Consider the following 21,379-nt stretch of genomic DNA (forward strand, 5'->3'; position numbering starts at 1 on the left):
ATGGAGGAAAACATTAATTGCGGTGAAATTGCAAAAAAAGTGCAATCCCAGTTTTGTTTTTTTACCATGTTCACTAAATGCTAAAACTGACCTGCCATTATGATACTCCAGGTCATTACAACTTTGCAGATACCAAACATGTATAGGTTATTTTTTATTTAAGTGGTGAAAAATAATCCAAAGTTTGTAAGAAGAAAAAATGGCGCCATTTTCTGAGACCCGTATAGTCTCCTTTTTTTGTGATCTGGGGCTGGGTGAGGGCTTATTTTTTTGTGTGCCCTCTTTATACCATTAGATATGACGTTTTGATCACCTGTTATTGCATTTTATTGCAATGTTGCGGCAATGAAAACACTGTAATTATGTCATTTTGATTTTGTTCTCGTTTTCTCATTTACCGATCGGATTAATTTAGCTTATACAGTATTTTGATACATCGGGCGTTTCTGAACGCAGTGATGCCAAATGTGTACTTTTGAAAAATTTGTTATTGTTTTATTTTGAAGGGGCTTATTTGACCTTTTATAATTTTTAAATATTTCTAAAAACATTTTTTTCTACTTTTTCCTTTCTTCAATAGTCTCCGTAGGAGACTTGAAGCTGCGATCATCTGATTACTTGTGCTACACATAGCAGGACTTCAACCCTGCTATGTGTAGCAAAAATGATCATCTAATATGAACACTGGCTATGGGGCGGCGCTCTTAGCAGATCTGCAATGACAGGCATAGGGGTCTTCAGCAGACCCCCTGGTTGTCATGCCAACCCATCAGCACCCCGTGATCATGTGACAGGGGCGCTGGTGGGCGGGGTTTGTGACGCGCTTCTGACACAATTATGTTAAATGCCACTGTCAGAGATTGAGAGCAGCATTTAACATGTTAACATCTGTGGGTGGATCGCGATTCCACCCACGGCTGTTAGGGGCACATGACAGCTGATCAAATCAGCTGTGATGTACCGGAAAAGATGCAGGCTCGCACTGGAGACCGCATCAATGGGAGGGACGCGACCTATGACGTACCTATTAGTGATGAGCGAGTATACTCATTACTCAAGATTTCTCGAGCATGCTCGGGTGGTCTCTGAGTATTTTGGCGTGCTCGGAGATTTAGTTTTTGTCGACGCAGCTGCATGATTTGCGGCTGCTAGACAGCTTGAATACATGTGGGAGTTGCCTGTTTGTTAGGCAATCCCCATATGTATTCATGCTCTCTAGCAGCCGCAAATCATGCAGCTATATTGACAAAAACTAAATCTCCGAGCAAGCCAAAATACTCAGAGACCACCTGAGCATGCTCGGGAAATCTCGAGTAACAAGTATACTTGCTCATCACTAGTACCTATACATCATAAGCCATGAAGGGGTTAAGCTTCACTTCTAGCTTACGTAAATATTAGTTTTGTTTCACTAAAATATCAATTCTTAATTTCCGTTATCATTCTGTTGGCTATTTTTTTATTTTGGCCTACATAATCTACGTAATTAGACTTTGCATATGTTCATACATATGACATAATGGCTCTGATAGCCTTGATTGAAGGTGACAGTGGGATGTCCCTCACCTACTCTGTATAGATGACTGCTGGGGGTATATCAGGTTTATGCTGCTCTCATTCTCTGATTTGTACCCTGTCAGTGTTGTTCTATGACCATACCCTCTCGCTCTGTAGTAGCTAGGTTGCATTTATTAATAAAGCAGGGAAAAAGAAGGCTATTTATACTGAAATCTGAAGATATATATATATATCTATCTATCTATATATATATATATATATATATATATATATATATATATATATATATATATATATATATATATATATATATATCTTTGTATTTATTCACTATTGTATCTTTCTTTTGCTTCCAAAAACTTTGATACTGGTCCTGGGCTTACTTAATCAGTGAAGCATTGCAGGATGAGACCCTGCATTATGTGAAAATATCTCTGACTAGTGGGTTTGACCTGGGCGTGAGCAGACTCTGTAAGACCACAGTTTGTGCAAATGTGCTCTATCCTTCTGTTAGGAGGGGAACACACACTTTTTATATCAGCTACACACTACTGCATACATTGCCATATGCTCTGCAAGGCAACATTTGTATACTTTTATAAATGACTATTGATCATATACCTACTAATGCTTGTTACCATTAATGTATCCACTGTACAGAAAGAACACAAGGGTACATTCCAAAAGAAGACAAAAATATCATTTATAGTCAACCATTAATTTTCAGTTTAACAGGTTGTTTTTCTACATACATATCTACAAATGTATCTACACTTGTGTTTACAGTGCTTGCAGAAATGAATTATTAGTTGCACAAGAGCATCTTGCAATGTAGACATGTCATCATACAGTCTCATCTGGAAAATAAATAAAAGTTGCTTTATTCTGTTCAATGAAATAAATAAAACTTCATGGGTGCTTACAGTCTGGCTAGTGCAGTAGAGTGTGCTGGATTGGCTTCTGTGAAACCAATGGGTATATCAGAAGTGGTGGTACAAACTATGAGTATAGATAAACTGCTGTAGGACGAACAGATTTTAAAACACTATTTATCCCCCGATAAATAAGTACGGTAATGACAGCTCTATCATACGGAAATTAATATTTGCAAAGTAAAACTTCAGAAATACACAGCAAATGAATAACAGTTGGGTTTACACAGCAAACATCTTGTAGTGTCTTATTACATTACACTGGGCATCGCTGCTTCATGCATTGCTGTACATTAACTGCTCAGATGTGAGCTGGGTAGAGCAGTTTTATAATGGCAGTTGATGACCTGTGAAGGAACGTAGGCTACTGCTCGGTTGTGCTGATGGGCAAAGCAGTTTTATGAAGGCAGTTGATGACCTGTAAAGGAACATAGGTTACACGGTAAAAAAAAACTTGCATAGTTGTTGTTTAATAGCACATAATGTGCATTTAGTTCACAATATGGTGCAGCCAAAACTTCACTCTCCAAAAGTAAAAAAACAAAGAAAAGTTATTTTAATACCTCAAGGTTCATCTGCAACTGAACCTACTATATTGTACATTTATTTCCAGGAAATACAAGAAAACAGCACAACGAAAAGCATATGGCTTCTATAACGCAAGAATAGTGCCCTTGACCCTGCAGAAGTCAATGCCCTTTGTGAACACGTCTGGGTCACTCATTCATGTGAAGCTGTGGGGACTGATACCCCACTTTCTCTTCCAGTTGCTTTGGGAAAGCTGAACTTGTATACAGGTCCATTTTACTACTACTCGTATTTGTGCTCATCACCATCCCCTAGCACAGCATCAGAGCAAGTTACTGACACATCTCAAGTGCCTTTGTTGGCAGAGCGTGTTCTTTCGAGTGACATAGTGTCATAACAGCCCCAGCAGGATTAGGTAGAAGATTCAGCTTGCTTGTTGGTTGCTGTCACAGTCATAATGATAAGTCAGCCATAATGACTTTTGGGTGAGAGTAACTTTAATTTCAGCAGTAATGTAATATCCAAAGCATACACTACTGAATAATTAAAATCATGCATAAAACATCCATTGTCTATAGGTTTAAATAGTTGTTCAATAAGATTATTCACTCCCGTTATCTTGGTCCATATTCATAACTGCTAGGTGCACCAGCCGCAGAATACATATTGGCTGCAGGGTTCATATGATGATGGTGGTAGCCATGTCCTCTGATACTTGGTAAAGGATAGGGAGCTGGTCTGGTTTTTGCTCCTAAATAGTGATCATAGCTTGTTGGATATTTGTACGGGTGATGATGCAGAGGTTCTGAACCCTGAGAATGGGGGTCCAATCGCAGTTCATGTGGAGGACTGGGCCTGCCAGAACTAAGAGGAACAAGTCCACCGGGCACAGGAAGTGATGGGCTAAGAACTCTAGACATTAGTTGTTGATGGGCTGCGTCCCCGTGTAATGGAGTGCCACTGGTGTCCCTTTCATAATCTCTCCTGTCTCCATCTGCAATAGAATTAATTGTTACAATTTAATTAGATCATCAAGTTCACTTACAATTTCTGTTCTCTAGATATAGATAGTTATTATCTAATTGTGCTGACAAAAAAAGTAGAAAAAAAAACATTTTAGATACATTTTTTTCACTTGTATTAACCTTATCCATGTTATATTCAATACCGTAATTACAAAACTTAATATGTAAAAATATATTATCTTTTTGTTACATTCTAAACATCATTTTCTGGTTACAGTTCATGTGCTCACTTGTGGAGACTAATTTGGCATATAGTTTTACCTGATGACATTGTACCTGCACTCATCCCCAGGACTGTGTATGATATTGGAGGATATTGTTTTAGTAACATTCTGTGTATCACTAACAAGGATCATATACTGTACAGTATATGATTAGTGAGTCGAGATCTTTTGATAAATGGTATTTTTTCTAACAGTACAATCTTGTTTGCATACCCAAGCAATGTTTTATTATGTACGAGTTTCTATTCGGAAACTATTCAATGGACACATTTACAAACTATGGCTATAAAATTTAAAACAGTTGCATGAGTTTCTTCTAGTACACTCATGCTTTTAGTAAGTTCAAATTGCATATTACAGGCCTAACAAGTTCAGATCTGGCACTGAATAGGGAAACACAAGACTAAAACTAAATTCATGGAAGAATGCAAAAAGATCAGTATGTGCCATTATTGCTGTTTTGTGCTCAGTGGATCAGACGTTCTTTCACCCTGTTAGTAAAATAAACAGGGGGCTTTGCAATTGTTCTGTGCAAAAACTGCTATCAATGCAAGTGAGTCTATCTGAAAAGTAAGCTGAGTATTTTCGAGCACTCCGTAGTCTAAGTGCAGGGAGGGGAAGAAAAGCAACAGAACCGTTGTGTGGAAAAACCCTCCAATCCTTATCATTGTGCTGAATTGAAAGCTGTGTCCTCCTGACATGACATTCTTATAGGGATGAAATCTGAAAGAAATGACTGACAAGTATGTGCACGCTTGAAATTTCTTAATGTTTTGTAACCCTAAACAAACACAGACTGCATTTATTTGACCAGACCCAAAGTGTGCTGTAGAGGATGGGCCCCCTTGGTGTCTCTGGAAATGTTTGCTCTGCATAATGGAAAATAAATACATGTAAAATGTACCAGAATGTGACATTATTGAAATCCACAGTATAAGTAGCAAGAAAAACTCGCACAGCGTGTGTGGTAAAACGCCCTATAAATCTGCCAGTCTTTTCCTGCTGTAAAGGTACCTTCACACGAAACGACTTTGTAACGATATCGCTAGCGATCCGTGACGTTGCAGCGTCCTGGCTAGCGATATCGTTTAGTTTGACACGTAGTAGCGATCAGGATCCTGCTGTGATGTCGCTGGTCGCTGAATAAAGTTCAGAACTTTATTTGGTCGTCCGATTGCCGTGTATCGTTGTGTTTGACAGCAAAAGCAACGATACCAGCGATATTTTACACTGGTAACCAGGGTAAACATCGGGTTACTAAGCGCAGGGCCGCGCTTAGTAACCCGATGTTTACCCTGGTTACCAGTGTAAAATGTAAAAAAAACAAACAGTACATACTTACATTCGCATCCCCCGCCGTCTGCTTCCCACACTGACTGAGCGCCGCAAAGTGAAAGTGAAAGCACAGCACAGCGGTGACGTCACCGCTGTGCCCTGCTACTGCCGGCGCTCAGTCAGTCAGTCAGTGCAGGAAGCGGACGCCGGGGGACGCGAATGTAAGTATGTGCTGTTTGTTTTTTTTACATTTTACGCTGGTAACCAGGGTAAACATCGGGTTACTAAGCGCGGCCCTGCGCTTAGCAACCCGATGTTTACCCTGGTTACCCGGGGACCTCGGCATCGTTGGTCGCTGGAGAGCTGTCTGTGTGACAGCTCTCCAGCGATCAAACAGCGACGCTGCAGCGATCGGCATCGTTGTCGCTATCGCTGCAGCGTCGTTTCGTGTGAAGGTACCTTAAGGCTACGTTCACACGATCCTTTTTTCACTGCGGATTTTTCAGGTCCTTTTTCGGGAAAATCCGCAGTGAAAAACGGCGGTGCTTCTCTCTGCGGTTTTGTGTCCTTTTTCTACTGCGGATTCCACTGCGGGTTTCCAACTGCAGTTTCCTATTGGTGCTGTTGGAAACCCGCAGCAGAATCCGCAGAAAGAATTGACATGGTACTTCTTTTTTCTGCAGGCAAATCCGCGCGGATTTGCCTGCGAAAAAAAGGATCGTCGGCACAGCGGTTGTTGTTTTCCATAGGGTAACATTGTACTGTACCCTGCATGGAAAACTGCTGCGGATCCGCAGCTGCAATTCCGCTGCGGATCCGCAGCAAAAACCGCATCGTGTGAACATAGCCTAAGAGTTCTGCATCAGGAGGTTAAAAAGCGCAAGTTATATAGAGTTATAGGGCTACTGTGTACTCTGTCATCTCCTGCTAATAGCCTGCTAATTTCTTACAATAAATCAATAGATGAATAATAATTTTAAAAAAATCAGCAATATAGAAAAAAATGAAAATCTAAATATTGCTGTTGCTATTATTACCCCGTCATAATTTATTTTTAAAATAAAATTAAACAAGTTTGATTTGAACCTCCAAGCTTATAGTGCTGCCATAAATGACATTGAGCATTTACAGCACATTTGCCTCAGCAACTAAATGGTAGGTATTGTGCCTAGACCCTACTCTAATTAATTGGAACCATGTATGTCATGTTAGTCCCTTGGCAACTGTACCTTTCGATTGCCTTGAGGAACACAAATTTTTGCAATTCATTCTAAAAATATCTTATAAAAATGTTCTCCATATTAAACATGTTCATCATAATCACCAAGTCTGCAATCTTACTGACCTTTGTCACTTCCATTTTGTGAAGGTGATGAAACAGGATTCCTGGACCTTGCAAAAGCACTCATGAGTGGGAGGGATCCTGGTCTATGATTCCTGGGCCTGCAAGGTCACAGATATAGAAGTCATTTCCAAACACTTCTAATCACACATTTCTAAGCTCTCTTAACCCCTTAGTAACCACCAATACATCTTTTTACTGACCTGCAATATAAGAGACTAGCTACCCCCCCTCTCCCGATGGGTGACAATCCTGCAGCTGCCAGCTGTACATTATAGCTGACAACTTGCTGTATCTGCCACAAGCTGTGTTGGTACGGACTATAGCCATTTAACCCCTTTAATGCTGCTCTCAATAATGAGTGCTGCTACATAATGAATTACGGCTACATTTTTAAACCTTCTAAAATGCTAACAAAATAAAAGAAGTTATCATAAAGTATAATGTGTCATGAAAAAACAAACTTAATATCAATGGGATAAGTCAAAGCATTCCAGAGTTATTACCACATAAAGTGACGTGTCAGATTTTTAAAATTTGGCTCGGTCACTAAGGGGTTAATACTGCCTTAAATTTTGTACCAACATCTGCATGTTTCACTCTATGACACAGGATTTTATCATTTATTAAAAACTCCTGTGTTTGGTATCCAAGATGTAAACAAATGTTTCATATGAAGTATTATTTTTACCACACTTTCATTATTTAGTAGTAAATATACACTACTCAACTTTGAAATTACAAAGCCAAGAAGAAACAGTTGTGAAATTATAGACATCACAGGATTTATAGACATGTTATTGATATGCAAATGATATGTAAAATTTTCCAAACATCTTGATTTATTCAATATCAAGTATGTGCACCACACAGAAATACATTCACTTACATGCCTTGGCTTCTATCAGTGAGGTAATTAATGGCAGTCTGATGAATGTTCTGCTACACTGAATACACTTGTGCATGCAAATCATCCAGATCCGCTGCTGGCAGCTCCTTTTGAAATTTTCGATTAATGAAGACCTTGATGAGCTCGATGGGAGATAAGACCCGAGACGCTGAAGGCTATGGCGTCACTTTAATGCCATTAAGTCTGCTCACAGTAGCACAAGCAACATGTGGCCTGGCACTGTCGTGTTGAAAAACTGCTCCTGTGACATTTTAGAGCATTTAATGTACTACTAGTTATGATTGATTCATTCTGTACTGGAAGTGAAAATTGCTTGCCACATACCAAGACTAATTATGCAAATTGTATCTTCAGAGAGGAAGAGGACCTGAACTCCAGTGCCACCTATTGGAAGTAGCAATAAGACAAGTCAATATCAACTCATTAAATAGCCTTGCAATATGTATACTAAGTCTTATTGCAAGGCTCGTTAAAGGATCGATATTGACTTGTAGGATTGCTACTTCCAATAGGTGGCGCTGGAGTTCAGGTCCTCTTCCTCTCTGAAAAGACAATTTGCATATTTATTTTCCCAGAGGAGCATGCAAGACGTTTAAGTCTCCTCATACTGACATGCCAGCCCTGACTTGTCACTCTCCACAAGTACCCTTTAGATCCCAGTCTTAGCCTCGCATGTAGCCAAATCAAATCTCAGACTATGCACTGACGAGGGGCAATACTCCAAAACATCTTGTCTGCAAATTGGAATTCTGGTTTGGCCTTTATCCTAGATCATATTGTAAAGCTCATTAAAGGGTCGATATTGATTTCTAGGATTGCTACGTCCAATAGGTGGTGCTGGAATTCAGGTCCTCTTCTCTCTGAAGAGTCAGTTTGCATATTTAAATTCTCAGAGGAGCATGCAAAGCATTTAAGTCTCCTCATACTGGCATGCCAGACCTGCTTTGTCACTCTCCACAAAAAGAAACCTTACCCCTGAGATACCAAGACTAAGGAATCAAACTGTGTCTACACAAACCTTTAGAAGACATTTTCACATAATGGACTATAAACCATATGTCCAGCTACAGGTGTTCCATTAACCTCTAAGGCAGAACAAGATGGCAAAGCAGGGAGGAATCACTTCTTCAACAATGAGTCATGCTTTTGTGTTAGATGCAATGACAGATTGGGATTGGTAAGGAGACAATGTGGGCAACACCATGAAGAGGCCTTCACAAGAGGAAGTCACACCACTCCTACTCCCAGGATTATGGTGTGTGGTTGTGCAGCACCCCAGGGTCCTGGTTGTTGCAGTAATGTAATTTTCCTCTAGGGGGGAGTGATGTTACATTTGGAGGCAAAGAAGGACAACCGAATCCAGGTCTCACAAACATGCAACACATTTCGCACTCCAGGCCACCAGGGGGAGCTATGCTCCTATTTATTAGGGCACTCCTCACACTTAGGTAAAACTGGTTGCCTGGGGAGGAAGTTAGTTGCTGGCTGAGCTTCGCTCAGTGAGTTAATCCCTGACAGGGGTGGGATCCTGTCAGAGGCCGAGACAGAAGGACACGGAGCTCTGCCTGCCCTAAGTGCGGCAGCTTCTAGAAAGAGACAGAAGGAGGACTGTATTTTAGACAGGGTGAAGAAGTCATAGCAAAGGAGTGGATATCAGAGGAGTTCTGCCCTACACAGGCTGCCTCCTTCTGAGGCGCAGGATCCCGGTAGCCGGAACACCGAAGGAGCAACGATCCTTTATGCCTTGCTCCAGAGACCGGCAGGACAGCTAATTTCATGTTACCTGTCCTCCCCTACACCCAGGAGGCAAGGTGGCACCCCTTATAGGCTGGAGCATGATAGAGTTCCTGTAAAACGCCTCAAGCTACCGGTCATACGGGTTTGTCCTATCCATCCGAGGGACAGAGAGAGAGACATAACATCTGTAACATCTTCAACAGTTGTGAGGACCTTATGAGAAGCTTAGCAGTAAGGTACTACAACACCACAGCGCTAGAGGAAGGCTACTGATTTCTACCTGGACAAGGGGACTCTGGATTTGCCTCCAAACCGGCCAGACTCTGCCTGCCTTGCGGTCTGGTGCCCTGGTCTGTGGATGCTGAAGCCTTCAGTAAAAGGTAAAGAGACTGCAACCTTGTGTCCTCGTTCTTCACTGCATCTCTCACCATCCACCATCTACACACTGGGAAGCCCTTGGGACATACTTCACCTGTGGGAAGGTATACCATCTAACTGCCATAACATCACCCCAGCGGACTCCTTAAAGCAGCGTTGGTCACCCTGACCGAATACCACAGGTGGCGTCACGAACATTCCCCTTAAAAACCTTTCCCCTTTTAAACGGACGTCCCAGGGCCATGGACCGGGTCAGCCACCGTGACATCCCCCTGTGAACCGAAGGACCCGGTACCAAGTACACCGCTGCCCTTGGGGGCGCTCCAGTTGCATAATATACGGAAGTCAGACCCCTCCAGTCTTCATTTCAGAATACTCAAACAGCTCGGAGCTATATCGATGTGATCACGAAACCAGTGGTAAGACCATTTCTCCAAAGTGTCCCAGGAGCCATTTTTTAACACTACAATGCAAAGTTGCATGTTGCTCGTGCTACTCTGAGCAACCTGCAGCATCTCTAGACATGTCTCCCATTGAGCACTTCTGGGATGTCATTGGTTGGTAATTGCTAAGGGAGCATCCCGTAGTGGATCTTGATGATTTCCCAAGGGCATTCAGTGTGGCAGAACAATTATCAAACAACCATTAATAACCTCACTTGATAGCATGCCAAGATGTGGAAGTGTGAATTTTTTGCACGTGTCGCTCAAACTCAGTACTGGATAAATTGAGATGTTTTGAAAATTTTCATTTTTCTTTATTATTTGCATAACATTAACATTTCTATCCTGTGATTTCCATAATTCCATGACTTTTCTTTCCTGATGTTGCAATTGTAATGCTGAAGAGTGTATTTAAAAATTCCAGATCAGCTATAATAATTGTAATAATCTTTTTCTCCAGGAGCTTCTTACCCTTATTTTACTCCTATTCACTGTGTAGTGAATTTGTAACGTCCTTGTGTAAACACATTGAACTGAGGCCTGGAACAAGTAGGCACTTGCTCTATGAAAATATGATGCAGGTAAAGGCCTTCTTGAAGCAGATAACCCAGTTTATAAAACAGCACTCATAAGAGGATCCATGAATCTAATAATAAACTGTATTGTATTGATATAATTACAAAAATGAAGATGAATTTGTAGGATAACTACATGTATATTCTTCTATCGCAATGTATTTGACAAAATTCTACTTTACTTACCAGTCCTCTGGGTCACAGTCCCTGAAGCCCTTGGCAAACGGGTTACTAGCAATTTTAAGTTGTGTTATCTAAAAAAGAAAAAAAAAATTTACTAAAATGTTAACCAAACATAAATCAGTTGTAGTACAAACAGAGTTATTGGTTAACGGTCTGCTGTCTGTAATTATGCCAGTAGACTTTTAGGCCTCAGTCGTTTTTCACATATGTATTCTATCCATTTTTTCATGGATACACTTACCCATACTATAAACCTATAAAAATGATTACCACAGACATAATATAATACAAATACTCATTTTTTGTATTATTTGTTACATGATTAAAAACAAGTAAATATACAGAGAATTGTCATGCTAACAAAAATCAATGGGGGAGTACACATCATTATTGTTCATACATTGTAATAAAGCTCATATTTCAAGGCCTCCAATGGTGATACATATGCCGGGGATGTTTATATAATTAATAGCCTCCTCAATGGTACATAAGCTATTTAAATAAACCATAGCTACATTAATGCAAATTACCGTATTAAAAATAATATAATCCATGAGGAAATATACATAGAACTATAGATGCTAAGTTCTTACAAATATAGAGCCCCATTCAATAGATGCAAGGAGTACAAAGATACTTGTTCTCACCCACAAAGCTCTCCACAGTGCGGCACCCCCTTACATCTCCTCCCTCATTTCTGTCTATCGGCCTAACCGACCTCTGCGCTCTGCAAATGACTTCCGACTAACCTCTGCACTAATCCGTACCTCTCACTCCCGATTCCAAGACTTCTCCCGTGCTGCGCCAATCCTCTGGAATGCCCTGCCCCAAGATATTAGGACCATCCACAATTTGCATAGTTTTAGGCGCTCCCTCAAAACACATTTGTTCAGAGCGGCCTACCACATTCACTAATCAAACTCATTTTATATTTGTGTGTGTGTGTAGCCCATTCACTATCCCCGTCTATCCCCTACCCCCTGAAGATGGCTGGACCATCATTGTAAATACATCATTGTAAATACACACCTGTACTTTGTATCTCCCTCACCTCATTGTAGATTGTAAGCTCTCACGAGCAGGGTCCTCTTATTTCGCTTTAATTATTGTATTGTTAACGTTGTTACTTATGACTGTTGTGTTTGAAACTGTTAAACTGTAAAGCGCTGCGGAATATGTTGGCGCTATATAAATAAAGATTATTATTATTATTATAAAGATATATGTGCCACAATAGTGGCTTAGTTATAAATCACTACTGTGGATCACATTTGACATCAAACGAGATACAGAAGAATCACAGTCAAGGCAGATATAGATAGAGTACCGTATATTACAATAATTACCTGAGCTACATATGGATTGCACTCCCTGATATACCAGTTGTAGTCTATAGTGCTGTGTTTTTTTTAACAGTGTCTACAAAAACATCACTGAGACATGTCCAATTTTGATTTGAGTCAGTGATCAAAATCACCTATACAAGCCTGTGGGTTTGTGAAAATCAGAGACAGCAAAAAAAATCCAAACAAACATTTATATTGCGCTTTTCTCACAATGGAATCAAAGTGTCTGTGTGCAATCCATATGCAGTCTGTTTTCATCGTTATAAGGGATAGCAAAAGCCTTGAAATTTTTTTTTTGCATACAACAAATTTATAAAAACTAATACCCTGATGAAATTTGTATCTAAAAAAAACTGATGAAAATCCGATGTCATTCATTAAAGTCCTCAAATGTAATAATATGCAAATGTTGAAAATAAAGTGAACAGTTATTTCACCACATATAGAACATTTACTCCATATTATCATTTTGTTCAATTTTTTCCCTTTAGGTCAAAGTACAGAAAAACTTAAGAAATACTATTTAGCATTTCACAATGGACATATCAATAAATTATATTATCATTAAATACAATTTCATGTTTTGTTTTTGGCAAACTAAAGTTTGTGATCAGCTTAATAAAGTAAGTGGCATTTAGCACTATTTTACTGCTACTTATAGCTTAATATTGGGAACCTGTATGTTACCAAAACACTTTGGATATTGCAGATTTCAGGAACTGCAGATGTAGATGTATCGTTGTCTGTCTACACTCACACAGGACAGTCTGTGCATATACAAATCAACATGCAAGCCTTGTCTTTAGCAGCATACACAAACCCAGCTATGAGAACGCAGATGTATTAAGACTTCGTTCAATGTTCGTTTTGCTTTGGTTCATAATACAGAAACAATGTTAGGCTCATTCAGAGGTCAGTTATTTTCTTGTGTGCAAAAATGGTCCATGTTTCATCAGGGTTTTTGTTAAAGAGTTTCATCAAGGTTTGGTCAGTATGTTAGTTACTACCATTACAGTTTGGTCAAAGTTTAATCAGTTTTTGCTTGGATGAAGAAAAAAAAATAATGGAAGTTTCTCAAGCTTGCCCTATCAGCATACCGATTGCTTCCAAATGCTGTCAGATTTTTTTCACTGGCCCATTGACTTGCAATGGTGAGTCTGAACTGAGTCTCGGATCAAAATCAGACATATCTCTGTGTCTGTGTGTAAACCACTCAGATGGCAAAAATACAGTGACATATGAACAGCTCCTTAGACAATAACAGGTATGAGCTCTATCTGGGAAAAAATTCAGATAGAATTTGGATGAAAAAAAACTGACATCTAAATGAATGAATGAGCCTTTAGTCAACAGGGCAATGCACACAGCCATATGTTTTAACAGCTGCATTTCCATGCAGTCTGCGTATCTCTATTTATAACATACTCTATTATATGTCATATTACAAAAAAGATGTGTTTTAGATTTGTGTGACTCCTGAAGTGCTGATCACTATTTCTATTTTTAACGTGAGAAAATGTATATATAAAAATAAACCTGAAAGTACTAAACAACACAAAACTCAAAAATATAAATGTAAATATTGAGCTACCTCCAGATCCATATTATTTATCTGAGCTGCATATTTTAATGTATTTATTATTTTTCATTTGTCATGTGCATGAGGTTGGAGGATCAATTCTTCGCTTTCTGTGCTGTATAGTATAAAAAAGAGTGGCTACAAAGTGGCTAAACTGCATTTTTAAAGCTTTTTTTTCTGTTACATTGTGAAGAGAAGTTGAGGTTTTTTCACATTAGCGCTTTTGCTGATGGTGTCTATGCGCTCCATATTTATTTTAAAAATGAATGCAAAAAATATGTGAAAATTGTCCGATAACCTGTCCGTGAGTCTGAACTAAACCTGAAGATACCAAAATGCCAGTGTATCAAGAGAGTAAAATATTTGTTAGAAGGTCAGAAAACAATTGACTTTTCTAAACCTACGGTATTTATATTATAAAAAAAAGTTTAAGCTATAATATAGAATTTGGAAAAGGTAAGGATTTGAAGCATACATACTCAAATATAAGTTAAACCTCAAATACATATTAATATGTATTTTCATCTAGTATAAATAAATAGAATTAAATATAAAGATAATAATCTCTAATCAACATCAAATCACATAATAAAAATAAGAGAAAAGTGAAATAAAAATGTTCTTGTAGATTAAGTAACGTTTTCAACCTTGTGCTCTAAATACATGTGTGCACGTATTATTACCAGTTATATTAATATATATTATTATGCAGAATTAGTCCAGCATCTTCCTTCATCCCTATATATTTAATTAAATGCTACATTTTAATAAAACAAATCTCTGATAATCACATGCTTTTTATTCACTTACTTCATGTGAACTTTTTATAGCATGTATAATAATGCTGCAGAAATAAAGCAATGTATGGGATTATTTTTCTGCCACCAGGGTTTGCACCAGGATCAATATCTAGGTAGCATTTTGCGCAATATATAATTTTCTGCCGTATTACTGAATAGAGAAGCTGTCTACAGAGGTGAAACTTTCTTGTCATACAACAGTCCTAAAAGTTAAAAAAGCAACAACCAACTATTATGGTCTGTAAATTAACATATAATTATTCTCCACAGACTTAAAGCCATCAAACACCTATTCACTAAAGGTTGTGTAACATGTACTTGTAAGAATATGGCACACTACAGTAATGGGTCACCAGCAAAGCAGCTAAGGGTGCTTTCTCGTTGCGATCAGGCACCCGTTCGGTGGCTCCGTCGGGGTTTGCGACCTAACACCCACCCCTCCCCCTGCAAAACGGGGTTCAGACGTATATGCTGAAGGGGTGATAGACTATAATGGTTCTGATAAAGCAAATGTGCTCTCTGCTGTGCATCATTTTCGAGCGTGTGTGCTTACTGAAGGAGAACACTCACACGTAGTACATTTACGTCTGCGCGTCTGTATCCAGTAGGCGTACAGGCCCCAAAATGATGCACAACAGAATGCACATTTGCTAAGCACCATTATAGTCTATGACCCTGTCGGCACAATCCCGTTTTGCGGGGGGTTTGGACATAAACCCTAATGGGGCCACTGAACGGGTGCCTAAACGCAATGTGAAACCACCCTAAGACAGTTCACGAGCTAAATCACAAGTGTATTTATTTGATTCATCTGAGACAAGGCAGGGCATTCTCTTTATTTAAGTAAATCCGTGGATAAAGTATGTGATTGTGAGTTTCCGGAATGGGTTGAAAAACAAACTTTAAGCCCTTTCTGTGACAGTTTCAGACTTAGAGGTCAAAGTGATAGAAACCAGGAGAGGGGCAGTGAGAGGGGGAAAGAGAGACATAGCAGCTGTCCCGGGTCATCAGGAAAATGCCAAGCTCACAAGAGTACTGGGACTACTGCTTCCTTCTCCTTGTGTCAGTCGTATGTGATGATGTGCATGCACTGCATGGCCTACTGTACCCATAACAATAATACATGGTGCACTGCTTGGCCTGCTGTACCATGATAACAATGTTCAATACATGACCTGCTATATATATATGTATATATCCATAATAATACATAAATCACTGCATGGCTGCACCCATAATAACATAGAGTGCAATCGATGGCCAACTGCTCCATAATAAGAAAGTGCACTGCATGGCCTGCTGTACCATAACAAAGTACAATGCATGGCTTGCTGTATACATAATAAAACACAGTGCACTGCATGGTCTGCTGTAGCCATAATAATAATACACTGTACATTGCATGGTCTGCTGCACCCATAATAAGCAACTGTACCCTGCATGGCCTGCTGCACTCATAATAAAACCTAGTGCAATGCATGGTAACTGCACAATAATAACAAAGTGCACTGCATAGCCCGCTGTAACCATAATAATAAACAGTGCACTGCATGGCGCGCTGTACCCATAATGCACTGTATACTGCATAGCATATCATAACAAAACACAGTGCACTGCATAGCCTGCTGCACTCATAATAATACACTGCATGGCCTTCTGCGCACATGATAATACAGTGCACTGCATGGCCTGCGTCACCCATAATTATACACTATACACTGCATGGCCTGCTGCAGTCATAATATTACACAGTGCACTGCAAGGCCTGATATACTTACAATAACAACAGTGCAATGTAAGGTGTATATTACTCATAAGAATACACTTCGCAGTGCATGACACTGTGTACTGTATTGTCTCCTTTATCCCTAATGATACACTGTACAATGCATGGCCTTCTATACCCATAATAATACACTGTGTTCTACGTGGCTCTTAATAATACATTATGCACTACTATGCATTACCATAATAATACCAATATACTTTGTCCTACACGGCCTGCTGTATCCATAATAATATAGTGTGCACTACATGATCTGCTATAACACACAGTGCACAGCATGGCCTGCTGTATCTTTAACACTCAATAAACACCATTGCCTGCTGTACCTATAACACACAGCGCACAGCATGGCCCGCTGTATCTTTAACACACAATACACAGCATTGCCTGCTGTACCAATAACACACAGTACACAGCATGGCCCTCTGTATCTTTAACACTCAATACAGAGCATTGCCTGCTGTACCTATAACACACAGTGCACAGCATGGCCCTCTGTACCTATAACACACAGTACACAGCATGGCCTGCTGTACCTATAACACACAGCATGGCCTGATGTACCTATAACACACACTGCACAGCATGGCCTGCTGTACCTGTAACACACAGTACACAGCATGGCCCACTGTACCTATAACACACAGTGCACAGCATGGCCTGCTGTACCTATAACACACAGTGCACAGCATGGACCGCTGTACCTATAACACACAGTACACAGCATGGCCCACTGTACCTATAACACACAGTACACAGCATGGCCCGCTGTACCTATAATACACAGTACACAGCATGGACCGCTGTACCTATAAAACACAGTGCACAGCATGGCCTGCTGAACCTATAACACACAGTACACAGCATGGCCTGCTGTACCTATAACACACAGTACACAGTATGGCCCGCTGTACCTATAACACACAGTACACAGCATGGCCCGCTGTACCTATAACACACAGTACACAGCATGGCCCGCTGTATCTATAACACACAGTACACAGCATGGCCCACTGTATCTATAACACACAGCACACAGCATGGCCCGCTGTACCTATAACACACAGTACACAGCATGGCCTGCTGTACCTATAACACACAGTGCACAGCATGGCCTGCTGTACCTATAACACACAGTACACAGCATGGCCCACTGTACCTATAACACACAGTGCACAGCATGGCCTGCTGTACCTATAACACACAGTGCACAGCATGGACCGCTGTACCTATAACACACAGTACACAGCATAGCCAACTGTACCTATAACACACAGCACACAGCATAGCCTGGTGTACCTATAGCACACAGTACACAGCATGGCCTGCTGTACCTATAACACACAGTACACAGCATGGCCTGCTGTACCTATAACACACAGTACACAGCATGGCCCGCTGTACCTATAACACACAGTACACAGCATGGCCCGCTGTACCTATAACACACAGTACACAGCATGGCCCGCTGTATCTATAACACACAGTACACAGCATGGCCTGCTGTACCTATAACACACAGCATGGCCCACTGTACCTATAACACACAGTACACAGCATGGCCTGCTGTACCTATAACATACAGTGCACAGCATAGCCTGGTGTACGTATAGCACACAGTACACAGCATGGCCTGCTGTACCTATAACACACAGTACACAGCATGGCCCGCTGTACCTATAACACACAGTACACAGCATGGCCCGCTGTACCTATAACACACAGTACACAGCATGGCCCGCTGTACCTATAACACACAATACACAGCATAGCCTGGTGTACCTATAGCACACAGTACACAGCATGGCCCGCTGTACCTATAACACACAGTACACAGCATGGCCTGCTGTACCTATAACACACAGCATGGCCCACTGTACCTATAACACACAGTACACAGCATGGACCACTGTACCTATAACATACAGTGCACAGCATAGCCTGGTGTACCTATAGCACACAGTACGCAGCATGGCCTGCTGTACCTATAACACACAGTACACAGCATGGCCCACTGTACCTATAACACACAGCATGGCCCGCTGTACCTATAACACACAGTGCACAGCATGGCCTGCTGCCTGCTGTACCTACAGCATAACACACAGTACATAGCATGGCCCGCTGTACCTATAACACACAGCATGGCCCGCTGTACCTATAACACACAGTACACAGCATGGCCTGCTGTACCTATAACACACAGTACACAGCATGGACCACTGTACCTATAACATACAGTGCACAGCATAGCCTGGTGTACCTATAACACACAGTACACAGCATGGCCTGCTGTACCTATAACACACAGTGCACAGCATGGACCACTGTACCTATAACACACAGCACACAGCATAGCCTGGTGTACCTGTAGCACACAGTACACAGCATGGCCCGCTGTACCTATAACACACAGTACACAGCATGGCCTGCTGTACCTATAACATACAGTGCACAGCATAGCCTGGTGTACCTATAGCACACAGTACGCAGCATGGCCCGCTGTACCTATAACACACAGTACACAGCATGGCCCGCTGTACGTATAACACACAGTACATAGTTACATAGTTACATAGTTATTAAGGCTGAAGGAAGACTTTAAGTCCATCTAGTTCAACCCATAGCCTAGCATGCCCTAACATGTTGATCCAGGGGAAGGCAAAAAAAACCCATGTGGTAAGAGTAAGCTCCATCATGGGGAAAAAAATTCCTTCCCGACCCCACATACGGCAATCAGACTAGTTCCCTGGATCAACGCCTTATCAAGGAATCTAATATATATACCCTGTAACATTATACTTTTCCAGAAAGTACACAGTACACAGCATGGCCCGCTGTACCTATAACACACAGTACACAGCATGGCCCGCTGTACCTATAACACACAGTACACAGCGTAGCCTGGTGTACCTATAGCACACAGTACACAGCATGGCCTGCTGTACCTATAACACACAGTACACAGCATGGCCTGCTGTACCTATAACACACAGTACACAGCATGGCCCGCTGTACCTATAACACACAGTACACAGCATGGACCGCTGTACCTATAACACACAGTACACAGCATGGCCCACTGTAACTATAACACACAGTACACAGCATGGCCCGCTGTACCTATAACACACAGCACACAGCATGGCCCACTGTAACTATAACACAAAGTGCACAGCGTGGCCCGCTGTACCTATAACACACAGTGCACAGCATGGCCCACTGTATCTATAACACACAGCACACAGCATGGCCCACCGTAACTATAACACAAAGTGCACAGCGTGGCCCGCTGTACCTATAACACACAGTGCACAGCATGGCGCCCGCTGTACCTATAACACACAGTACACAGCATGGCCTGCTGTACCTATAACACACAGTGCACAGCATGGCCTGCTGTACCTATTACACACAGCATGACCCGCTGTACCTATAACACACAGTACACAGCATGGCCTGCTGTACCTATAACACACAGTACACAGCATGGACCACTGTACCTATAACATACAGTGCACAGCATAGCCTGGTGTACCTATAACACACAGTACACAGCATGGCCCGCTGTACCTATAACACACAGTACACAGCATGGCCCGCTGTACCTATAACACACAGTACACAGCATGGCCTGCTGTACCTATAACACACAGTGCACAGCATGGACCACTGTACCTATAACATACAGTGCACAGCATAGCCTGGTGTACCTATAACACACAGCATGGCCCACTGTACCTATAACACACAGTACACAGCATGGACCACTGTACCTATAGCACACAGTACACAGCATGGCCTGCTGTACCTATAACACACAGTACACAGCATTGCCCGCTGTACCTATAACACACAGTGCACAGCATGGCCCGCTGTACCTATAACTCACAGTGCACAGCATGGCCTGTTGCCTGCTGTACCTATAACACACAGTACACAGCATGGCCCGCTGTACCCAAAACACACAGTACACAGCATGGCCCAATGTATCTATAATACACAGTACACAGCATGGCCTGCTGTCCCTATAACACACAGTGCACAGCATGGCCTGCAATAACTATAAGGTCACATTTTCATGCCATTTTCAGTTTGCCCCTACTAAGTTCCTCACTGAACTCGGGAGCGTGGGAAAATGCCAGTTCATTTTCCCATGCTCCAGAGTTCAGCACAGGTCAGGCTGTGAGGCAGCGCAGCTTTAGTGATGGCACCAGTGGTTTTCAGCCGGGGCGGTCGCATCTTGGTACCATCCTGGTTGAAAACTATATATACCCCAGTTATGGATTACGGCGTGGGACACAACTACGGACAGGTATGGGTATATTGGTTGGTTTATTATTTTACTTACTATTACTTACTATTATTTTACCCTATGGGAGGTGGAGCTGCATATTCATCACTGTAATGAGCGGTACCACGTGACCGCTCACACAGGACAAGCTGCCGGCGCTGAGAGGAAGCATCGCGGGAGCTGGGTGAGTATTTTAATGCAAGTGCAGCGCCCCAGAGTCCTGGTCGTTGCAGTACTGTGGCTCCGCCGCTAAGGGGGGCTATGGTACGTCTGATGGCACTGAAGGAGTTCATCTGACCAGGTATCACAGACACCAATACATTTCACAGTCTGGCCTCCAGGGGGAGCTAAGGGTACTATTCATTAGGCCACTCCTCACAGTCTGGTAAAACTGGGGGATAGGCAGGAAGTGAGAGAGAACGCTGACTGGGTTGGAACCAGGCAACACCTTGTGGCAGAGGGTGTTGTAGGGGAAGATTCGGTAGGGTCCCTGTCAGGGGTGGG

At 41.5% G+C, this 21,379-nt stretch overlaps 1 protein-coding gene across 3 annotated transcripts in view; it reads right to left on the reverse strand.

Annotated features, from left to right (window-relative positions):
• Positions 1-2,204: 2,204 nt before the first annotated feature.
• The window catches only part of TBX1 (T-box transcription factor 1), a 41,157-nt gene continuing 21,982 nt past the window's right edge, over positions 2,205-21,379 (reverse strand). For all 3 annotated transcript variants that reach the window (XM_077293395.1, XM_077293396.1, XM_077293394.1), the window contains 3 exons: positions 11,074-11,141; positions 6,848-6,945; positions 2,205-3,972 (listed from right to left, as the gene is read on the reverse strand). In XM_077293395.1, coding sequence (XP_077149510.1) covers positions 3,593-3,972; positions 6,848-6,945; positions 11,074-11,141 — 546 coding nt within the window. In that variant the 3' untranslated portion in view covers positions 2,205-3,592. The remainder of the gene's footprint in view (positions 3,973-6,847; positions 6,946-11,073; positions 11,142-21,379) is intronic.

This window comes from Ranitomeya variabilis, chromosome 1, assembly GCF_051348905.1.
Source record: "Ranitomeya variabilis isolate aRanVar5 chromosome 1, aRanVar5.hap1, whole genome shotgun sequence".
Classification (NCBI taxonomy): Eukaryota; Metazoa; Chordata; class Amphibia; order Anura; family Dendrobatidae; genus Ranitomeya; species Ranitomeya variabilis.